This window comes from Chlamydotis macqueenii, chromosome 10, assembly GCF_036417535.1.
Source record: "Chlamydotis macqueenii isolate bChlMac1 chromosome 10, bChlMac1.mat, whole genome shotgun sequence".
In the NCBI taxonomy this organism is placed as follows: Eukaryota; Metazoa; Chordata; class Aves; order Otidiformes; family Otididae; genus Chlamydotis; species Chlamydotis macqueenii.
In genome coordinates this window covers 1385350-1409399 of record NC_141565.1, presented here as the reverse complement: position 1 = coordinate 1409399, position 24050 = coordinate 1385350, and the positions used below count along the sequence as shown (strand labels likewise).

At 36.3% G+C, this 24050-nt stretch overlaps 1 protein-coding gene across 1 annotated transcript in view; it reads left to right on the top strand.

Moving 5' to 3' along the window:
- The window catches only part of HDAC11 (histone deacetylase 11), a 28498-nt gene extending 7404 nt beyond the window's left edge, over positions 1-21094 (top strand). The window contains exons 4-10 of the mRNA XM_010123549.2: positions 2800-2916; positions 8004-8046; positions 9112-9188; positions 10461-10523; positions 12668-12764; positions 15778-15956; positions 19120-21094. Of these exons, the coding sequence (XP_010121851.2) occupies positions 2800-2916; positions 8004-8046; positions 9112-9188; positions 10461-10523; positions 12668-12764; positions 15778-15956; positions 19120-19362 (819 nt within the window). The 3' untranslated portion in view covers positions 19363-21094. The remainder of the gene's footprint in view (positions 1-2799; positions 2917-8003; positions 8047-9111; positions 9189-10460; positions 10524-12667; positions 12765-15777; positions 15957-19119) is intronic.
- Positions 21095-24050: the final 2956 nt, after the last annotated feature.

Below are 24050 nucleotides of genomic sequence, written 5' to 3'. Positions count from 1 at the left end.
TTAGGTTTATCTTCCTAATATTATTTTTTCACTTTAACTTTTAGTCCTTGAACACTAATAGTTTGAAATAATGTGTAAAGTTATTTAACCTTATTAAGAATGGATTTTTTATAATTAAGGGATTAAAGTGAATAGTAGTAATAACTTATAAGTAAAGTCCTGCAAGAATATCCTCGTTGAATGCATGTATTGTTACAGAGTTTGGGCTTAAGCAAGGAAAATCAAGAACTCTTGAAGTCTTTTTTGTTTTGTTTTGCTTTGGTTTTTTTTTTTTTTTTTGAGGGGAGGGGGTTTTTGAGGTAACATTTTGGTATAGTGTTACACTTGGGCAAATTTAATGATACTGCCTACCAGTTAATTTGGTAGGAGGCATGTATTAAAGGAAAATACAATTGGTTAAGGATTAACCTGACTTCTTCACTCCTTTTAAGAAACCAAGGAGTGAAATTTTTTAAAATTGAAACTTTATACGTTGAAATTTATACATTGAATTACTTATCCAAAACATAGGAAGGTAAATAAATTTTAAGATCTTATGACATTGGCAATAGAAATAAAGAGTTAAATGGAGCTGATAACAAAATTTAAGACTTGGTCTGGATCCGGGGAAGAGTAATAATCATATATAAACACTATTCAGTAACATGCCTTCACTCACTCTTTTTAGTTAAGTTACATAATTATATGTCTACAAAACTTAGAGAATCAGTAACTTGATGCTGGCTGCGTGAGAGGAAGTGTCTACCGAAAGAAATAGTAACTGATGTTATTCTTATCTATGGAGTTTGAATGCAAAAAATAGCGATTTAAAAAAGAACCACCATCAACAAAATTTAAAGAGTTTGTTCTCTATCAAAGGAAACTAATATGTGTGAAGACATGCTATGGAAGCCAACTGACAGCCTGGAAAACATAATTTATGTAGTCCTCATATATTCAAAATAATTTTTATCTTTACAGCATGAAAAAGTATACAACTATATAAAACAAATTTATCCTGATTTCTTTTTTGAGTATATACATAGCAGTTTTCAGAATGTATTGCAGGAAATGTTGGAAAACAAAAATTAGCACATTGAGGGAAAAAAGCTCAAAACCGTCGACAGTTGGAGGCAATATATTTCTCAGTTATTATGGTGGTGTTTTTTGAGAAGCATTTGCATTAATTTGTAGCTACGTTCTTGAACTCCAGGACTTTCTTCATCATCAAATGGCTTTTCCCCTGTGTGTTAGGAATTACATAAACACAATAAAGGACTAGGTCTGGAGCAGTGAATGTTGTTGGGCTCGGTGCTGTTCTGTAAACACCAACTGCGAATAGAAAACTTTGCTTACTCTTGACTCATACCATGCATGGATTTCTTGCGTTCACTTAAAAATACGCAGCAGCATTATGTGTTGATTTGAATCTTTATTGCTCCCACCTCTTCCTGTTAAGGTTAAAATTTTTAACTGTGTTAAAATTTTCTGAAATTGTGATCACCGTTCATATTTGAGATAAAAACTTATTTTATCCAACTGTAACTTTTTAAATTCTGTTTAAGAACATCAGGATTTAATAATCTAGTTTTTTACACTGTGCTTGTTTAAAAGCTGAAATACCTTGCAAAAGGACTTTATCAAGATTGACTGCATTACAAAATAATTAAAGCACTTTGTTAATGATGGAGAGCTGAGAGTGGTAACAGAATCATGTCTTAGGAGTATAAAAATAGAGTTTAAAATGGACTGTTGACAAAATATAGTTAGTACTTAAGAACTTAATGAATAATGCCACCTCTCTCCACCCCACCCAATAGCCCTTTGTAGTTGGAACGTTGATAACTGGGAAGCCAAAGTAGCTTAAGTTTTTTGAATATCAGAGGACTCGGGGAATTTTTTTTTTTCCCTTTTTTTTTTGGAATGTGCTTGTCTGGTTAAAATTGACCACTTGCACATTTGTAAACAGACAGCCATCAGTAGTTGGGCAGCAAATTTACTGAATCTAGTTTAGATTTCCTAATGTTGAAGAAAATAAGATAGTTTTCGAATCTTTGTGCAGGCTGTCAAATTCATAATTCTTGGTACTTGAATGTTTCAGTATTGGATGAAGAGGTGTATTCTTGCTTGTGACTTACAGTTTGTAATATATTTAGAAGTGTTATCGCTGGTAGCAATGTTGGAAGTTGTTCTTTGAAGTAATCCATATGTGTTTGCAAATAAAGCATTTACATATTGCAAATATTTTTTGTTCTAACCTTCAAATCATACTCTTGATGATACAACTTCTTAACAAAATGTTTACTTGAAACATTTTCCTGAAGTGTTTAATATGCTAAATAAATTTTAATCAGTTTTCCATGCTAAAATTTGCACTGTGTTCATGTAAGTATTTGAACTTCTTAGTTGAGTTGTCTGTTTGTTTTTCCTTTCTCCTTGGTATATCCTTCTGATTTGACATGGGAAAAGATATTTTAGGTTTCAATAATATATCAAGCGTAGCTTGCTATTAATACTGCTGAAGGACATTTTAGAGTTCTTCCTCCCAATCCCAGGGATATTAGATTTTCTGAAATACTAGCTTGCTGTAAGGTTGCTGATTTATTACTATTTGATACTGAAATCTGAGAAAAAATAGTGGTGGTGATTGAAAGTGATGATTCTCAGTTAACAACTTGAGGATGAACCTCCGTCTAAAAATGTTTAAAAGTCTTGCTAAGAAACTACGAGCTCCTTTTTGGTGAGTAGCAACTGATGAGGGATCTAAATGTCATTGTTAAGACAGGCTACTTTAATTGGAACTTTTTTCTCCCCTTGTAGTGGTCATTTGTTGTGGCTACAATCACAGAAATTCCACCAGTTGCCTTTCTTCCCAATTTCGTGGTTCAGAGAAAAGTTTTGAAACCTCTACGAACCCAGACAGGAGGAACGATAATGGTAAGCTGCTCTTGATTCACTTTTGTCGTATTTAAACTCTATAAACCTATGAGTTGTAATATTTTATATGACTGAAAAGCTTGAGCCCTGGAGGCCTGTCGAGGGAAGTGAGTTAGTGTACAGTCCTAAACATGAGCAAAATTTGTCGCTTATTAGCAGCTACTAAGGTGAAGACATACCTGATTTTATGGCCTGTAATTTGCGGAAGTGGAAGAGACAGTCAGGGGCAGCCCTGGCAAGTGATGATACACATGGCCGGATGTATGGCCAATACAGAAACTGAATTAGTTTTGAACAGTGTTCAAAGAGGGGCAAATTCCAGAAATCGGAGGTTTTGAAATTGATAATACAGAAAGTATTTTTAAAGCACGTATGTACCAAATGGCCTCAGTACTGTATGGGAAGAGATACATGGTTTGGTTGCTCTTGAGTGTAGGTAAGCGTTTAAATTTAAAAATCATATCACCTTGCTCATTTTAATGATTAAAGTTAGTTTACTACTTCTGTTGTAAATATTACATAAGCAGCTCAGGTGAACTCGAGCCTGTTTCACCTTAGCAGAACTGTTTTCTAATCAGTTAAATGAGTGCTCTGGTCGGAAGAGCTGTGTGTCACCAGACATTTAATTTTGGCTGAGAACTGCCATTAGAGATGTTGAGGAAGTAGAAGGAAACAAAACAGTTAATAACTGGAGTCAGGAATGAGTTATTTAAGCCATGTATTGAGGAAAAGATGCCTTTATAATTGTAAACCAGTAACCAAATGGAACCTTTCCTGCCCTCTTTGTCATCCTGTGTCGTATTAGAGCTAGAGTTCAGAAACTGCAGAGCATGATGCTAGGAGAAGGTGGTTACAGTCCCGATCTCTCTTAGCAGGCACTGAGCTGTAACAGTTACATAAGTGGAAGACAAGTAATTCTATCTGAAATCATTAATACTGTGGTACAGATTGATCTTTGCTGCATTTTAGCTGCTCTTCCTGAAGGCAGCTGTTACAGTGGGTGCATCTGAAAAGGATAGAAGCCCATAAGGCTTTTTCTGTATCTATTTGAAGCTAGTTATCGAAGAACACTGTTCTGTGAGTTGGCAGACCTTTCAGAGTATGTCTGTGCCAGGTGTGAGAATATGATTTATTGCAACCACTAGATACTAAAGTCGAGTGAGACTGGGAATCCGTAAATGAATGATAAAGTAATGGCATTCTTTTCAGAAATGGGCTAATGGGTAGCTTCCTACTTCTGTCAACAGAAATGTAGGTGCTTAGTAATATGTGCACTGGACTCGAGGTTTCCTATTTTTAAATGCTTACCAGCATTCATGTATCAAGAATTCATTAAAGACAAATAATATAAAGAGCTCTTCTATGACTAGTGCATGAAAGGCAGTGCAGTACGATTTTCAGAAGAATTGAAAAAGGTTGAATCTATTTGTGAGTATGACGTATGAGAATGATTTGACTGAGCCCAAAAGTTTAGTGAAGCAATTCTCCATGAGTGAGCCCCAAAGTTCGGTGAAGAAACTCTCCAAGTTTTCTTTAATTTCCTGGGGCTGACGTGAAATTAACTGTTGCTACTGTCATTTGTGTGTACAAGTGGATCTGGGCGCTGTTCTGTTTCAGCCCTCTTGGGTTTTACTGTGTGAAATGAAAGTAGAGAGCCAGTTGATAACAGATTTTTAAGGCAAGGTGGAACACCCTGCTTTTCTGTTGCAATTACTTTTTTAAAGGTAGAACTACTCAGTGCCTGATAAGTTATCGCAAAAAAAGAAAGACTGATTGTTTCAGTGTTTCAATAATTTGTTGTTAATACTCTGTTTAAGTTAATACTCGTTGTTTAATACACTGTCCCATCCAGCTGCTGGATTTGCAAGTGTGTATGTTAAAGGAATTCTCTGCCAATTCTTGTTTTTTGTTACCAAAAGGTAGTAGAGAAAGGAATAGAATGGACTGGACAACTTGACTGGGCTTAAATATCTGCTGTTAAGATTCAGAAACATCTTACAACAGTGCAATTTAATTGTTTTAAGCATATCATCGTAACTCCTTTTGTAATATCCAAAACACTGGTCATTGATATTTGAAAGTCTGGAGCTCTTAAAAATAAAAACAAAAAAAAACCTGAGCATACCATCATGTTTGAACTGTGTTGCAAACTGGTGCATTTTATTATTTATAATGGGGAGGGTAGTGTTTATGTAAGTGTAACTCATGATACTGTGAAGTACACAGTAGTTGAAAAATGTCTCAACATGCATACATATGTGTTCAGAAAAATCTTGTTTATGATTGGAGGAAAAGATGAGAGTTGTACTCATGGTAGAGAAGTAGCCAAGGAAGATTTACAGTAAGTTTTCAAACATGGTAGAGGAAAAGCTCAAAAAGTCAACTCCTGGATGCTGAAATTGTCTGTGTGAAGTAAGTTAACTGCTGCTTATTGCTCTGAGCTGTTAAATAAAAATGGCTAGTGGTTTCATCCTTAATCATTAAGAAAATAGCAACTGCTGTGACATGTGTAATGTTTTAGTATCATAGCAAGCTTCTGAGTCTGCTTTTAATTCAGGTTTGAGTGGGAAATGTCTTTCCTCTAAAAAATAAGTTACATGTATTTTTCCCATTTTGGACTTTGTTTCTCCAACTATTGTTCTTACCTCTTAAATCCCATTTCCTAATTCTACTTTAATTCTTTTGTGTTGCTCTGTCTTGGATGTGCATGTTATTTAAAGTCAAAGAACAGTGAGGTAAGGAAATATGTGAAAGTGTTTGTACAGTGTAGTGATGTTTGATTTTGTTGCAGCCTGAAAGTCTACGTAAGCATGAGAAAACCAGTTAAACTACTGAAAATGTTAAACCAGCCTTTAAGGGCAATTTCAGCATATGAGTTTGGAAAGAACGTGATAGATTCTGGATAAATCTTTAGACTTGCTGGATTATGGTAATAGGCTAGATAACAAAAAGTGCCTTCTCCTTTAGTAGGTGTTAACTGGCAAAAGTACAGATGATAGAAGTGGAACACAGTGCATCTGCCTAATGGAAACCTGCATAAACCACCTGGGAGAGTTTCTCCTGACAGTTTACCAGCAGGAGCTGGAGATAGCACCAAACTGATTTTCCTGATACCTGTATAGTCATCTTGCTTTCAGTGGACTGCTGGGAAGTTCGGGGGTAGTTACACTTTCTTTTTTATTTACCCAATGTTATAGACTGGGTAGTAGTAGAGAGAAAGAATTCTGGTTTCATGTGCTTCATATATTTCAAGGTGCTTACAAGTTTTTGGTTGTCACTCAGAAGGAGGTGGCTCCATTCTGTCTCCATTTAGTCCTTCAGCATCGCATCAGCCTCCTGGTCAGTTCTGTCCTCTGTCGTGTTTCTGGTTGCAGTCAGTAGTGGTTATTGAGATGAGGGGTTTTGGTCTGCAAAGTCCTGTCAGAATAGGAACATGCAGAGTCTTCTCTTACGGCCATGCTGCTTTTCTGTACAGTAGTCATGAGGAAAGGAGGAGATGGTAGAAGAGAAAAATAGTTGGGAAGAGTTTCCTAATGTTCTACCATTTATATTTCTTGAGAGTATATTTCTTAACAGTAGGCGTGTGTGAAATCTATTTCAACTTGGTTCTAACTAGCCAATACTTTTATATGGTTCTGTGATGTTTTTCTTTGTACTTGTGTTGTCTTTATTTCATAAATCTGTGTTCACTAGTTATAAATGTGGTCATGTAGAAGAAATAGCTACTAGTTGTCAATTATATCTTTGTATCATGTGTCCTGAAATACGGATTACATCAGTGGCCACTTCTGGATTGATCTTGATGCTATATGATGTTATTTTTACATTTCTCTTTATTCATTCATTATGGGGAAATAGATATGTACTTTAAAAGCAGTTTTAATTCACCAGACAATAAAATTTGTACGCTACAGGTCAGAAGTACAGACAATCTTTTGCTATTCCTGATGGTCCTGTTTATCATGAAAATTCCTGTTGAGCCTCTATACTACTTAATGATTTTTTTTAGCAAGATGGGAAGATTAGTTTTTGGTGAAAAATCCCTAGGAAGTACACTAAATCACAGATAATATGCTTTCCCTGTGACTTAATGGGTTTTATAGTTCAGAAACTACATTCCTTTCTCAAGACCTAATTTGTGTAAGTTAGTGTGTTCATAACAGGATGATGTTTACCTTCCCAATAGTTTTCTTAATACTAATTTAGAACTGTTCAAATGTAAATATTGGTGATGAAGGATTCTCAACTGTCCAAACTTCCCTTCATACATGATGTGTAATACGTTCTTTCCATGTTTCTGGAAAGGAATAATCTGTTTTTACCTGTGTGGTTTTTTTTTTTTTTTTATATAGCTAGTTATATCTTTGTTTTTTAACATAACACTTAAGGAATACTGCATGTAAACACTTGCTTGACTCTTCCTGGTGAAGATGTCAGGTTTTTCAATTAAAATTTCATAATTTAAGCCTTGTGTATCTCTTCTCTGTCAATACTTTCCCTTCCCTGAATGTCATTTGAGCTCAAAGGAGAGATACAGGCACAGTTTTTCTGTATTGGAGAGAAAAATATTGGTAATATTCTATACTGTACATGTTATATAATTTAAAAAATAAAAGTCGTCACAGGACATTTAATACTGTGGTATTCTTCTGTCCCCACCCCTAGTTGAAACTATGTTAATCTGTATTTTCAGAATTTTGAGCTTATGTTCTTCCCATTTTTACGTGAACAGGAAGGACATTAGGAGGTTCTTGCTCAGTTTTACTCTTACCAACACTTGTTCCTTTCTCATTTGTCTGCTAGAGGTCACTGTTCATCTCTCCGAAGCACAGTTAGTTTTACATCTGTTCAGCTGCTGGAGAATGAAATACAGATTAAATACCAAATATTTTTTTCAACTAATTATGCTGAGTAAAGTTTTGTATGGTTCGTATTCAGAGATCTGATTTGGAATGGCCTGTAGTGGTCAAACATCCAAAAACTCAATGGGCATGTCTGAATGCAGAGAGTCGCGTTTGGAGTGGAAGCAGACAGCGTTAAATGGTTGCCTCCTTCATTCATTAAGTTCTCACTGTAATTTTCTTAAGGCAGGAAAGCTTGCTGTTGATAGAGGCTGGGCGATCAATGTGGGTAAGTACAAATGTAGTGCATTCAATGATACCTGAAATACCGTATTGTTTTTATTTAGTGTGGTGTGTGTTATGTGTATGATAACAGAAAGTGACAGGATGGTGTTCAACTAAAATCAACTCTAAAGGACAAAAAATGGAAAAGTGCTGGATTTGTTTTTTCATCCACCATCACCCGTGCTGCAGTTTTATAATTAAATAAAATTTTTTTTTAAAGAAAAAATTGTATCTGGCTGAAGATATGAGAGATATATATATGTAAGGAAAATTGTTTGGATTGAAGTAGTGTGAAAAAAGATTAAGGAAAAAAATGTTTGGAGTAAAAGTAAATATTGCAATAAAATCTTTGCTTTCTTTAAGTTATGAAATAGTTTTCATAGTTATCAGCTAATTTATATATTATACCAGATCAAGGGATTGGTTGATATGGTGGAGAACAGGGCTGTACCAGTGAGTGTGTATTTTTGACTGTGTGGTTTTTTTTCCTGAAAAAGACTTGAATGAATGAATTATGAAGAAGATAGTGAATATAAATGTGATCTCCTCATAGCAAGTAGCAATGCAAAACCAGTAAACTATTTAAGCAATGTTTTGTGTCATGTAAGACAGCTTGTCATTTTCATAGAGCTCATCAATTCTGGGATCTTTCCATTCTTTCTTACACACATCTTCTACAAAGTGAATATCCAGTATTAAAAATTAAATAGACATTAAAAACAAACCCAAAAGCCTGTCGTATTTACTGATCTAAAAAGTGATCTTGTTTAAATTTATTGCTCAGATATTTGTAGTGAGTTTCTTAAGGTGGTCGCTTGATGAAAGGAACATTTCCTTTTAGCCTGGGCGTCTGCAGATCCTTTGCCTGATGGTCTGGTAGGCCACACAGAAGATATGTACAGAAACTCTCATGAGATGTTTTGTGTTGCTAGGTAAGGGTTTAACAGCTCTAGGCATGGTTTCTGCTAAAGGAAAAAATGTGCCCAACGCAAGTGATCTGTCTCTTTGCAAAGACCATTTATGTTCTTTAGTGTCTAGCTCTTCACCTCTTCCCCATTTTTACATTTAGGAGGTGGTTTTCATCACTGTTCAAGTGACAAAGGGGGAGGATTTTGTGCATACGCCGACATCACGCTGGCTATAAAGGTAAGAAGTGCTCTTAAACCAGCATTTTCTACTGTTTGTGCAAATGGAAAAAGAATCCACATAAATTCCGAAGAACTAATTTACATCTTAATAGGAGAAAATAAAGCCATCTGTGGATGAGCAGGAATAGGACGATGGTGTGGTACTTGCTGCTGCAGAATGTGATACATATGCAGCATTGTTAAGTGGAAGGGAAGAGTTGCAGAGGTCAGAATTATGAATATAAATATGAACCACTACAATTGCGTTAATAATGTCTTCCTGCAAAGAAGCCCACTCAGAATCAAACCAGATTCTTTTAATATCCTCAGTGATAATTATGCTAGCCTTGCAGTTGATCCTGAAAATTCCACGAGTTTCAGTGGTTACAATCGAGACAAATGCAGAGACAGACATCCTCTCTCTGAATCAAGCTGCACAATGCAGTGCTCAGAGTGGTTCAAATTCATGAATAAAAACGTGAATGTCTCCGAAATAATCACCGAATGTGAATGAATACATTCGGTATTTAGCTGTTGAAAGGCTGAAGCAAGAGCCTTCTGCAATTAGGGCTTATTTTTATCAAATGTACAATGGCATATTTGTATACTAGAATATTTATAATGTATCAGTAATAATCAAACATAAAAAACCTCTAATGATTGCAGCACACTATATGACATAACATCCTAATTTCTGTACATGGTAATTTGCAGAAAAGTAATCCACAGTGTTCTGTTTTCCCTATCATGAAAATACAAATTGAGAAATTATAGCGATGACAGTTGTACAAAATCTTTGGGTTGTACCATGTCTGTATTTTAAAATAGTAATTTGTCAAAATTAAGACTCAAAGACTCCACTTTGCAAGTTAGTGTGGGATGCTGCAGAAAGACATGTCCTTGATCCTGTGTTATGTCTGGTATTTTGTGGGGGGAAGAGGAGATGAGTAGAAATCTGTCTCTCTTCCCTCTTTACACCAACTTTTTCTGCAGGTAGCCAGATACCTGCACCGCTGACTGTGAAATGCATATTTCATGCATTTCATCTGGTAGAAATGTATCGGGTTTTTTATTGCTTCACCACAAAAATGTATCTTTTTACATGAAATAACTAGAGCTTTTTTGATGAAATATATTAGAATCATGTAGCTGTTATCTTGGTGAATGAAATGAATGGACACACGCTACGTTCAAATCAGAACTGTAATATACTGTGCAAGCTTCAGGCCTCCAGTTTAATGCCACCTAACTTAATAACTTTCTCCATTTTTTTCTTTACTTATATACCCAGTTCTTATTTGAAAGAGTACAAGGGGTGTCTAAAGCCACAATTATTGATCTGGATGCTCATCAGGTGAGTAGTTTACCTGTGTCTGTGCTGCAGATGTTTTGCTCAGAATACAAGTGTGTGATGAACACAATTTTTTCTAATAGTAGTATGAACTTTCAAGTCACTGAATACAAAGTTAATCATAGAGGGTAGAAACTGTGAACAGTCTAGTTGTTCAGTTATTTTATGACCCAAAGCTGTTAAGCCAGTTTAATAAAATTTAACCAAGTTGTAGCTCCATCATGTGGCTGGAAGTAAAAATATTTTTGAGTTACATACTGATCTGAGGCATAAGACTCCAGAGTAGATGAGTATCCCAGAAGAAGCAAGAATCTTTTAAAACAGAACTGCAGTTAGTTCAGCATGCGTGATCATGGCAGCAACCTTTGCAGGGAATGGATTTGACCTTCAGTGTTTTAATGGAAAGCCTGGCTTCAGGCTAATGAAGTAAAAAATACATCACTCTCCACCCGTACAGTGATTTACTGTGGGTACTAAGACCAAATCTCATCTTTGGTGAGATTTCCAAATAAATCCTGAAAGGAGGGAAGTAGTATTTATAGAAAAGCGCTTAATGCGCCAGAATGATGTCCAGTCTGAAGCATTGATGATAATTTATTATGTGTAAATAAGCCATTTTTTAAGCAGCTCCATGGCAGTGAGGAAGCCTAATAGCTGCAAGTTTTCCAGCTTCTATCATTTCTCTTATCTGCAAGTTCAGGCATCCTAAAATTACCATGAAATAATGGTAGTAGAAAGATGGTTTGTGCTCATGATATCTTCAGCTATCTCTGTCAGGATGTGGAATTTTTTGTATGTGTGTGCTTTTTTGGGGTGTTGTGGTAGGTTGGTTGTTTTGGGTTTTTTTTTGGTTTTGTTTTTTTTGTTTTTTTTTTTAAAAAAAAACTAAACAAACCCACCTTCTTGGGAATATATTTGGATTTTTCAGGTATCCTGCTGATTTATTTTCTTTCTTTGGGGAATGAGAGGTGTGTGAAGTAGTAGCTCAGCAGATCTTTTTTTAGTATGCAGATACTCTTATCTTGTAAGTGTTCCAGTTCTTGGTGCATTGGCGAGTTTCACCCTTCATAAGAAAATGGTCCATCTGGAGGCTCTCGTATTCCTAGAGTTCTGTTGATGAAGTGTTTATTTGTGGACTAAAAGTGCTGAAGAAATAAGTAGAAGTTGCAATTTTTAGCATAAAAAAAAAAAGCAATTCTAGTGCTTCCTGTTCTCTTTTTCACACTCATTGACTAGCTTTAGCCCAGTGATTGTTGTGATTCTTTCTTTCCTTTTTACTTTGTTTGTTTCCAGGAGAGGAAATTGTAGCAGAAATACAGCTTAATGTTCCAGGGACATAAATTCTGTAACTGAATTATAGAAGAGACATAGTTGGAAATGTCTGTTTCTATAGTTTAAATGAAATTCTGCTGCAGGTTGGGGCTGGGGTCCTGTGTGATACTCTGATTTCAACAAAATTATCTTCCTGATTGCTGTGAAAAGATGATTTTTATCTTAGTGGGAAAAAAGTCTAAATGTAAGCCAAGAGAATACTATTTAAATTCAGAAGTGGGGGATGGAGAGATATTCAGAATCTGAGTTTTCTTTTGAGCATCCATCTTTGCACCCAATACAGTCTTTTTGTAGGGAATTCCTGGTGTTAAACAACATGTTAAATTGTTGGGTCTTTAGTGTTTGTAGTTTTTCCAAGGATTACTTATCTCATCAAGGCTTGGATTATCAGAAGAGCTGTAGTCTGTGTTATTTATTTATTGATTATTCTTTGTATAAGAATATGAGTATCCGTGCAGCAGTTCAAAGTGACTTTTTACAACTGGAAGATGAGAGAGCTATCTGCTGGTTTCGGTTGCTGTTGTGATGCTGCTGAAGGCAATTAATTTCTGATTTTCATTTATTTTTCTTATATGTGCAATGAGATCTATGGTAATTACGTTCACAGAGTTGTAAGGATGTTGATTTTGATAATACCTGCAGTCATCAGACTGATACTGTCAAAGCCCCCAAAACTTAAAATAACCTTCAAGACTATTAGAATGACACAAGAGTTCTAAATATTAGATCATTGTCATCTTAGTTACTCTAGAATTTGCAGACTATTTAATTCTGTGTAAGCATGCTAGGAGTAGCTAACTGTAAGTTTCCTTCAGGGAAATGGCCATGAGAGGGACTTTATGGATGATCATCGAGTATATATTATGGATGCGTACAATAGATATATTTATCCAGGGGATGGGTTTGCTAAACGTAAGTATAATTGAAATTCATATTCCAAAATGTAGAAGACCTACTGTGTTGTTAAATAACTTGTTTACTAATAAACTTCCTTGCACCAATGTTAACTAGACTTTTTTTTTTTTTTTTTTTTAAATTTCACGTTGAACATGTGATTTTTGATGATGACTGTGATATATCCCAATAATGTTAACACTGTAGTGTTTGCCTTCACTTCTGGAATGAATTTCTGGAGTGCAAAGTGTTGGTATTACATGGACTTCGTTAGCAGTCCATTCAAAAGCTGGTGCCACGCTTAGAACAGCGAGTTAAATAATTCTGATTTGAAGATAGCTTTTGGAACTTAATCTTTCTCTTACACTAAATTTATAAAAGAACTTACTAGGGATTATCTAATACTGTATAAAAAGGTTTAATGTTATTTTGCAAGTTATAAATTATAGCATGTTTAGCTGTTGTCTTTCCAGTAGAACTTGTTTTATAAGCATCTAGAAAACAAGATGGGAAGCAAAAGGAAGTCATACAAATGTTGAGACCTGGTGCTTGATTTTTTAATTTTTGTTTTGTTTTTGTTCTTGTTTGTTTATCCCTATTGTTCTGTGCCTGTTGTGTCTGGTGACCTGTCACAATTAATTAGTGACTTTTTGGTAATGGTTAAATTGGAATGCAAAAGCCGGAAGTTTATTTGATCTTTGATTCTGTTACACTGTCATTTGTTACAGGCTTAATTTGTTAACTCGATCATAGTTTTATTGGGGGAGATGTTCTTCTGTTGGATTTCTTCAGTGACACTGCCATTCGGAAAAGCCTACTTAATTTGGATTCTTGGCAAGAATTGGTTGCAGTGCATTGTACTTAGGTTTTAACTAGTAAAGATTTTAAAAATTGTAGTGTGTGTATGTCAAGGTATTAAACTGAAAAATGACCATTTAAAGCACATCATGTCTCTAAGCAGACAAATTGCAAGCAAATGAAGATTTTTTTTTTTTTCCTTAGAAAAGCATCCCTTTATTCATATATCAAATGGCAGCAGTTTGAACAGATGGATTAAGAGCAAAACAGAGTAAGCCCTTGTTAGCAAATCTGAAATACTGAGCTCGCCCCTCTCCTGTGAAGCTGGGAATGCTGTCATTCCCTTTCTACAGATAAAGCAGGAGGCGCAGAGGGCTGTGGCCACAGGCATGTGAATATGTAGTTCATTGTGTTTTGTATAAGGGTGCCTAAATAAGAATTCAGTGGCTAAATCCTTTAAACTCTTTCCTGCTAGGTGACCAGATGAAGATGAGATCAAAGAGGGTGTCTTTTTGAAGGGAGGTAGAGGCTTGAACCTGAGCGTTGAATCCTTAGGGTAAACTCTAACCGACCACAGTCTCCCTGGACTTTCTACTCGTTTCCTCCATGTTTTGTTACAGGAGTGTCTTCTGTACATTTTTTTGCCCTATGCACTTCATAAGGACAAAAAAAAAGCTCAGCCATAAAGCATATTAAGTCCCTAAGGGGAAGTAATTTGGAATTACACAGAATTTTAGGAAGAGAAAGAAGATGGATGGGGAAGAGGACTAGTTGGCTGAAGGGTGAGCGTAACGAGTTGACATGCTGTCGGTCTGAATATAATCCTAGAGTTTTCAAAGCTGTAGAAGTACATTTGCTAATTAGCAAGAGATGGACAAAAGGCTATCAAATGCAAAAGCTGTGTTCTAACTTACAATTCCATCACTGTGTCTGTCAGTAGTCCCTGATCTGAGTAATAACTAATCACTGCAATTCTGTGTTTTGTGGTGGAGAGGGAGACAAGAGACCTGCAGAGGCATGGAATCTTATTCACAATTGTCTCAACTTCTTAATGGTTTCATCAGAACAATACTTACTTGTTCCCTGTGCTAATGTGTTTACCTCCTCCTCTAAAACTGTCACTAGTGGGTTCTTTACCCTGAAGAGGCTCCAAGTGCTGTTCAGAAGAGTGCAGCTGTGCAGACTTACACGAACATTTATGTAACAATAAGAAAATAATTCAGGAAAAATACCACAAGGAAACAAAAATCTTTGAGACTAATGTTGGCGCAGTATAACAAAGGAAAGAAAAAGAATGCTTCACTAATGTTGAACAAGGATGGGAAGCAGGAAAAAAAATCGTACCCAGCAGTGATGAGACTACAGTAGTATTGTGTTGATTGCTTTCATGAACACTTGGTGGGTGCTGAATCTGCACTTAAGATTTGAGACTCTTAGTCATTTAGTTCAAGGCATGGGATTTGGTGAGGTGGAAGTCATACCTTGAAACACCTCTGACATAGATTTGATTAATTCAGATTTAGAGTTACACATAACTGTAAAAGCACCCAAAGCTAGGCTGCATAACCTTGGATTTATTTCCTCTACCTTCTCAACTCTCCCCTTCTAATGCTTTATTAGAAGCATTAGAAATAATTTGATTTAAATTAAGAATAGATACTTGCTCTTCTGGTAGGATTACAGGGTAAGAACATTAAATTGAAAATGCTTGGGGCAAAGCTGAATCTTGTTATACATTCATAAAGCAGTTCACATAAACTCATGATCCCTCGCTGTTAAATTCTGAGTGTTGTGATAAAAATAAAACATCTTAATTTCTCAGTGATATTTATCTTGTGTTTTCCCCCCACTGTTTCCTTTGCAAAACAGTTCAGTGTTTTCTTTCCCTTATGCTTTATTTAGGTTACTTCTAAGTTAATAATTTTCTTTGTTTTCTTTGCTGATTGGTAAATGGACATGTAGATCAGCTGTTTTTCCACTTGTGTCTCAGATTTTTTTTTTTCTTTTCCCCTGCATCTAATTTTCTCTCTTCAATGGATTTTTTTCAAGGTCATTGTGGTTATATTTGCTGGGAAGACAAGTAGTGGTATAATTTTCTTTAATTCATTCTGTGAAAATGCAACGTATTTGCAAAATTGCCAGGAATGTTATCTTTTGCTTACCTAAATTTTGCATTTTATTTCAAACCAATGCTTGCTTTATTGAGTAACGTTGAAACATTGTGGTATTTTAGGTGCCATAAAACGCAAGGTGGAATTAGAGTGGGGTACAGAGGACACAGAATATCTTCAGAAGGTACACACTCACGTGGAAGGAGCATTAAACGAATTAAAACCTGACATCATTGTTTATAATGCTGGGACTGACATTCTGGATGGCGATCCATTGGGAGGACTTGCTATTTCGCCTCAGGTTTGTATAATGCTGAAATGGCTACAGACTTTCACTCCTCACTGCGAAGGCAGTCCTGAGAGTGACTGACCTGTGGCAGTTTGTTAGGTGAAGGTGAGGTACCTACCTTATGCTAAACCAGAGCGTTTTTCTGCTGCAGATATGTATAGATACATCTCTGTTGCTCTTTCACCATATGTTTTTTGTTGTCTCTTCCTCTCTAAATATTTTTATTCTTCAGGTGCCTGTCCCAGTATCATTTGTTTTCTAAAATACACTGATTTTGAACATCCAGATGGTAACTAGAGAGCCATATATTTGCACATGACTTGTTTTTCCTGTTTGGTTGGTTCGTTCTTTGTTTCTTTTACCCTCACATAAGCTATTTTGCATTTGTGTATTTCTTTTGTCATCTGCCCCCAGTATGTATTTTACACCTAATTTTCTCCATAGCACTCCCCACTGTTTTAAACTGCCCTTCTGGTATCTTCCAGTTCTAGCAATTTTGTGCAGCCTGTCTGTTTATTTTTAGCAAATGAACACTTCTTTCCCTTTCCTCATTCTGTTCTGCATAAACATAATTACCCTTTTTTCAGTTTGGTTTACCTTCTCTCTCGCCAGTTTAGTACAAGATGTAAATTTTGTTTTATTCAGTGTAGCTTTGTAGAAGTAGTCACTTTCCAGATATAACAAGTCTCCTTTTCTCAAAATAAATAAAACCTCACAGATCTCTTATTTTGTCAATTTTTTAATGATTCCTTCTCTGACAGCTTCTCAATTCTGTCTCTCTCTTGTTATCACATTTGATTCTCTTTTAGTGTCCACCAGTTCAACACAGGAAAATGCTTTTTTGATTTGTGAGCTCTCAAATTCCCTTCTAATCGAGCCATCACTCGATCTGTTCAGTTTTCATTCTGTTTTGCAGTTTGAGAACTGCAAAAGTTTTGAGAACTTTTAGTTCTCAAGCGCTTCCTTTTGTGCAGAATGCTAATTCCTTGCTGGATTTTATTGGCTTCCTTAGATATTTCCTCATTCTTATTGTCTCTGTCACTGAGCAGCTGCTCGGTTGCTTTCTGACTGCCTGCAGAGTCCTCGATGGACCCAAGGTGGAATGACTTGGGAGCCACTTCGAATCTCCAGGTTTTGTTTCCATTGCTGCGTAAAAGTCTCTAAGGAGAAAGGAAGAGCTGAGGGGCTTGGTCTTGTCTGGTTTTGACCTTGGAGAGGATATGACCTGAGGTGCAAGATCTCATTTGGCGGAGCAGAACTTCTTGGAAAGCAGTGACAATCTAAATAAATGGAATGTAGTGACAGATGGAGAGTACGTAAAGATGGGCCTTTTCAAAAATCTTTTCTGCCACCTGAGGGGGAGCAGTGTTAATTGCCATGAAAAATGAGTTGCTGTAGCTTGTTGGGTGCTGTGTAGGGAAAGAGACAAAATGTAGGGAGGGGGAAAGAAAGGTGAAATGATTCTTCTGGTCACAAGTGGAGAGGAAAGGCAGACTGCCATCTCTCTGCACAACCAGTGACTCAGGTGCCTGTTGGAGAGAAGGTTTCTGGACCTCAAGCCTTCGTTTGCTGAATCGAGGGCAGGCTTTCTTGTCTCTCTGATCTCGTTGGCCTAGGTGTGAATGGCATGTTTCACCAAGCTTGAAATCCTAGGCTACTGGAAATGCCAAATCTCTTCAAGGTTCATTGGTCCAGTCTTCAGTCCTACAGTTGTAGATGTCAGTCATTTTAAAATCTTGCTGCAGTGTTAATTCTACTCAAAATTATGCCTCCTTAGCGTGCTAGAGTGATAGTTTCTTGGTGCTTGAGGCTATAAGAAAACTTAGCAGGTGAGTCCCTCTTCTCTTTGTTTGTAAATGGGAGCTGTATCAGGCTGTCATTTTCATTTGATGTATTTTATTTCTTGGTGACATGCAAATGCTGGAATAAGCCCCTGTGTTTTCCCCTCAGTTCTTCCAGACACACCACTAGAAATACTGGAGCAGGGATGAGGCAGTTAGGCTCCTACGAAAAGTGAGTGCTTCCAGTTCTTGGGTGGTATAATGTTTGCTGGGTCCCGCAATGGTTCCCAAGGGATGTACAGCTCATTCTGCAATTGTACTACTTCCTTTGAGGATCTGTCCCTAATGTAATTCTTCAGTTTCTTTTGTCTTATATTTCAGCTGTTATTCCTTACTCCCATTGTTCTTTTACAGGGCTGTGTCAAACTATACAAAAACCATTACTGTTGTATGGTTTTACAAAATAGTTTTTCAGCTACAATTGAATTTTATTCTTTCCCTTTGCCACTTGTTTGTGGACTAATTTTTTTTTAATGGCAGGGTAATATTTCTTGATATATTTACAGTCTTCCTCTAACCAGCCAGAGTAGCGTGTATTCATTTGGTTGTAACACTTTTGCTGCTGCTTCCTTGATTTTCTGTATTTGATTCCCCTTTCCCCTTCTTCAGCTTTTGCAGTTATTTGAATTGTGAGGTGTCCACTGTAACCTATTGTCTATTGTGTTGTTAGTCTTTCTTTTTGAGGAGTTGTGATGGATTAGTTATGCCTCCTATGTATCTCTGGAACTCTTTTTCCCTTTTCCACAAAAGTAGATTTTACTTCTGTGCTCACTTATTTCTGAATTCTTTTATGGACTTATTTGAAACCCAAGAGACTCGAAGTCTTCTCTTTTATGGGTTCAGTGTCAGTACAGTACTGCAATCTTTGTTATTTTTTCGTTCCATACCCTTCTCTATTAGTAAGAGGTTATTTAGAATTTATTTTCCTTTCTATGGATTTACCATTATGTACATTCTGCAGCTCCCCCTTCAGACATAGATTCTTTTACTATTAGCTTTTATTAAAGGAACTGGAAGCCTGAAATTCAGCTAGTGACTGTGAATGTATAAAATCTGATTTGAATTTTAGGTTCTGTGGATGAGAAGCTCAACATGAGCTTCATCTGTTTTTCCTGGTTTTTTTTATGACTATGCATGTAAACCTGCTAACAGGACATTCAAATTAAATTTAAACTCGTATTGTAAAATGTAGGGCTTAATCACTTATCAAACGTTCAGTGCTATAATTCCATAAACCCATAGGCCAGAACTAAAATATCATATTAATATCCTTTTTTTTTTTTTTTTTTTTTTTTTTTTTTTTTTTTTTTTTGGTGACTGTTGTAAACTTGCAGGGAATTGTAAAGAGAGATGAAGTTGTGTTCAAAGCTGCCAGAAGCCGCAGAATCCCAATCCTGATGGTGACGTCTGGAGGCTACCAGAAGAGGACAGCACGCATTATTGCCGATTCCATCCTCAATTTGCACAACCTGGGGCTTATTGACAAGGAGCTAGCAGCCAGTGGAGCTGGAAATCCCAAGGTAGAGCAGATGATTAGGGACGCTGCTAAAGGCTTAACCAACTTGTCACTGCAATGACAAGTTTCTAAATTTTAGGAAACAACTTCCTGGTTTAGGAGCAAGAAGTCTCCGCATCGTTATCAGGGTTAATATAACGTATTTTTAAAAGACTCAGCTTGCCTGTAAAATAACACAGTAGAGACATTATGCAGCCACAGAATAACTGTCTAGCTTCTGAAGCTATCTTGAGCAAAGGCAACAAATCCTTTTAAGCTAATTGAGACCTATACTCAACGGTACGGTCTTTCAGTTAATAATATTACTGTAGAAAGCTTTAAATGCTTCTCTTACTGTTGTAGGCAGTCTGTTATGTTGAAAGAACTATGCAGTTGGTATCCAAAGACACAGTCCTAGACCTATTTCAGATGGTGCCGTTTGGACTGCATTTTTTAGATACTGGCATTTTTTTAGATGCTGCATTTTATTTATTGCTTTTTCCTTGAAATGTTGTTATAAAATGAGTCCTGTGCAGGCTTCAACTGTAAGCTTAACACTAAAGTTAAATGCAATACTATAAAAATCAGTTCAGTTGGTAGGCTTTTAAGCCACAGCCTATTAGAACAGAAGTTCATTAATTTCTATTTTATTCCTGTTATGATAGTGACTTAAATCCTACTTGTAAACGCCTTGAGAAATAAAATATGAAATGCCTTTGGCTCCATATGCAGATGAGCCATAACGGCTCAGCATTACCAGTTTAGTTTTTGCCTATCTTAGAATGAAAGAATATTAAAGGCAATAGTTACTATGCATCTAAGTCTCAGAGTAAAGAAACTACAATAAAATGAAAACTAATTTTAGAGTTTTGAGAATTCTTGCAGAAAATATTCTGTAGAAATATAAGATATATTTTATTATTGCCAGCTTGTCATGTGTAAAATGGTGAAGAGTAAGTTGTTTTGGTTGTGTTTTTTTTTTTTTTTTTCCCCCCCCCCAGCTTGCTCAGAGTGATGGTACTCAGTTGCAGTTATAGTTGGTAATCAAATTGTTCATATTTACAGATAAAAATACAGTGAAATATCTATATTAAGTTAATGTGCTAACTTTATATGGGAGCTTCTAGGAGGATTTGGGAACAAAATAGTATATTCAGAAGCAAATTCAGTACACTGACTGTACCACTTGCTTTTATTTAAGTTGCTGCATTTTGCATTAGGTACTGTTTATAGCAGTGGGTTGTAAACATACTAAACTGTATATTTTGCAAGAGCTTTTTTGACTTAAAAGTATTCACTATATTGACTGTAGTAAAGTTTCATGTCATGTTTAGGTGTGAGCCTTTCTGTGAATGAACACCAGTATGTTCCTTGTAGTAGAACTGGTGTGTAACCTATTTAAGGAACGCTTAATTCTAATTAGAATACTTACCTCACTTAGTGTTAATTTTTAGATTGATGGGGTTTGGTCATTGTAAGAACTTGCACAGTTGCTATAAATATCTGCTTTAAAACAGACTTTACATATTGCACTAATCTTGAGTTGCAACACTGTTATTTAAAAGCACTTTTAAATTTCTTACTAGAAGGACTGTCAGTACAACTAATGTTGAGATTTATTTTTTCTATACTGTCTGATGTTACTGAAAGATGTTGTTATTCTTTCATATAATTTTTATAAAATTATAAATTACATTTCTACAAACTAAAAACTTGTCATAGTACCATGTGGTCTCTTCCAAAACATTTTCTGTTTGTGTTAACGTGTTTATATTCTTTTCCCTTGGTGGAGATTAAAATGATGTTGAACAATGCTGACTGACTTTTCTTTTCACTTCACATGTATCTTGGCTGTCAAAAGCTTGGAATGGAACAGTTTAGTGAAAAGACAAGAAGATATATTTTTCATACTTAAAATGTGACTGGAACTGCAGTCAGTCTTTAGGATGAATAGTACAAGATTTGTCAACAGCAGATGACTTCTCTGAGAGTTAATGTGTTGACTTCTTAGGTGAGCTTGGAAGTTTTGTATCCAAATACTTTTAAAGGTGTCATCATAAGGGGTTAAAGTCACTTTGTCATCCCAAGTTACACTCCATTACCTGTATTGTAACTCCTGTGGTAAGTATTTTGTTGTTACAGGTATTAAACTGTAAACTAAGCTTCTGTTAAGGCCGCAGTAGTTTTTTAGGGGTCTTTTATAAATCAGTATATTTTCAGAGAGTACTAAATATTTGTAGAAGAACCTGCTAGCTTTCAGATTAATCTGTAAAATTTGCAGTTTTTAAGCACCAGACATATTCACTGCATTTTCAGTGTTCATTATAAAGTTAGAATTGGTAAACAGATAACTCCTTTATATTTTTCAAAAATTTGAATTTAGTGTAATCTTTGACTTGGTTGTTAAAACCAAAAGATTAGTTTCTACACATTAAGAAACTAGTCCACGGTAAATGCATACTGTTTTCCAAAAAGAAATGGTGAAACTGTTTCCAAGTTGAATTTAGAACACAGATATTATATGATTCATAGTTAATACACTGTCACCATTAGGAAAAGCTCACTGACAATTTCATCATGGAAACTTTGCCTTCACCTACCACCATCATAATTTTCAGCTTTGACAAAAACTTACGTGGAGTGCAAACACTTGTGTAAGTCTGCTAGGAGAATGCCGTGTAGTCAGGAATTTTAGGGGGGAAAATGTGAAGTTTGGGGGTTTTGGTTTTTTGGGTTTTTTTTTGATTGCAGTTGTAACTATAAAATCCTCTTGTAATAGGAAGGGATATTTCAGAACTGATGCCCTAACTTAGGACGAAAAATCTGTGTTGAAGAAAGACCTAATAGGCCTTGTCTTTCATTCCGAGACATGTTTTGACTCAACTAAAAGAAATAGTAAGAATTGCTCAGTAGCTTATAGTTAATGCATGAACACGCATTTCTTGCTAATCATCCTTGTGTGAAATTTATTTAAAAAAGTAAATTGAAGAGTTGATGTTTTCATCTATTTGATTTGACAGTTGGCGCGTCAAGCTCCAGCCTTTCTTGTGTCTGACAGTCAACACACAGCGTAGAACTTGGCATCAACAACACTGGGTGTCGTGGTCGTAGTCTTGCACTGTCTTACACTAAGTTGTAGCTTTAGATGGTAATATCAATCTCTTCCACAGTGAAGGTATGACTTGTTTGTTTGTCTGACTTCAATTTTTGTGGTTTTTTTTTTTTTTTTTTTTAACACCCTGCATTGTGAAGTCTCAGACTTGTGTCATGAATACAAGGATATATTTGAGAAATGCTGTAGTTAAACAACTGCAATTAAAAAAAAAAAAGAAAAGATTACAAAAATTAATTGGTAGACAGCTTATTGGGTGCGGGGGGCAAGTAGTGCTTGTGTTTGAATAATAAATGTCCATGCTCTCAGGTTCCCTACTTCTTGCTGCTCCTCACAGCCTGAGGAACCTAATGACCCTGAAACCGTTCGCTGGTACCTTCTGGTCCTGACTGAGCTGTTCAGCAGTGTTCCTGCCTCCTCTTGCACATACAACAAGGCACACAATTCTTTTTGGTGCTGGCTGCATGTGTTTTTTGTGGTCTCTGAAGTGACACTTAGGAATTTCTTGTACTTTACAAACTGTACTATACAATTACCTCCTACATGCAACACAGCTGCTTTGGGGAGCGCATTCTCTGACAAATGTGGAAGTTATGGAGTTAATAATCTTGGATCTAGACTTTGCTCACACTGTGCTGCCAGGAGCTGAAGGAGCTTTCTCAGTTCAGAAGCTGAACTTGAAGTCTAGGATCTTGGTGCTGTGTGCTATGCCAGTTTTTGAATAATTGAAAACATTCTCCTGTCAAGAAAACTGCAATCCCTTGGTGAAGAAGAAAATTCACTTGCTATCTTTGCCCAGTGGAAGATGGTCTTCCTTAAACCCCGGCTGATTGGGAAATGCAGAACAATAGTTAAGAGCCGAATCGCAAGTGATGCCATGTCCTGAACTTGGCTTGAATTTAGCATGAGTTGTGTGTTCCCCAGCTGTTCTAGAGGCAAGCTTGCAAACTGTTCCGTATGTGCCAGCCTTTAGCTTAGACTTTGAATAGGTGTGATGAGGTTTTAGTCTTTCCTTGATCTTGACACTTCTGGTAATCTCGGATTTCCCATTCAGTGCTCATTTATTTAATTTTCCCTTCTTTATCTTACGCAGGCTGTTTTGCTACAGCCAGTCATTTTTACCACAGGTCAATAGAATTAATTTCCTCTAAAAAGAGACGATGTTTTGGTACGCTGTATGAAGGAGTAATTCCTGTTATTAGGCCTCCTTCTCTCCTAGGCTTACTATGGCAGTGAGAACGGGAGTTTTGTTCTACCCAGTGCCTTGCTTAATGCAAGTACAGTACCGACCTGTAGATGATCCTTAGGACAAAGCAAGTAACTCCTGCTCTAGCACTGACTTCCTGAAAATAAATTCTGAATATTGTGGTAAGACAAAAATGCCACTTGACTGAAAAGATTGAATAGGTGCAGGAAATTACTGTGGTGGGGCTGTGGTTCTGACTTTACCAGCCTGACCTCCCTCCCTACCACTTACCTGAGATTAAAGTTCTGGTTGGAGGTGAATTAAGTACAAATAATATAAAAAGGCTGCCTGTAATGTTAGGCACGTCTCGTGTTGCCAGTCCTGCGGTGTTATATTTTGCATGTGCAGTGGTCTGTAGAGTCACGGCACACTTCATTAAATCATTTCTTCCTTCAAAAGTAACCTTACAGAT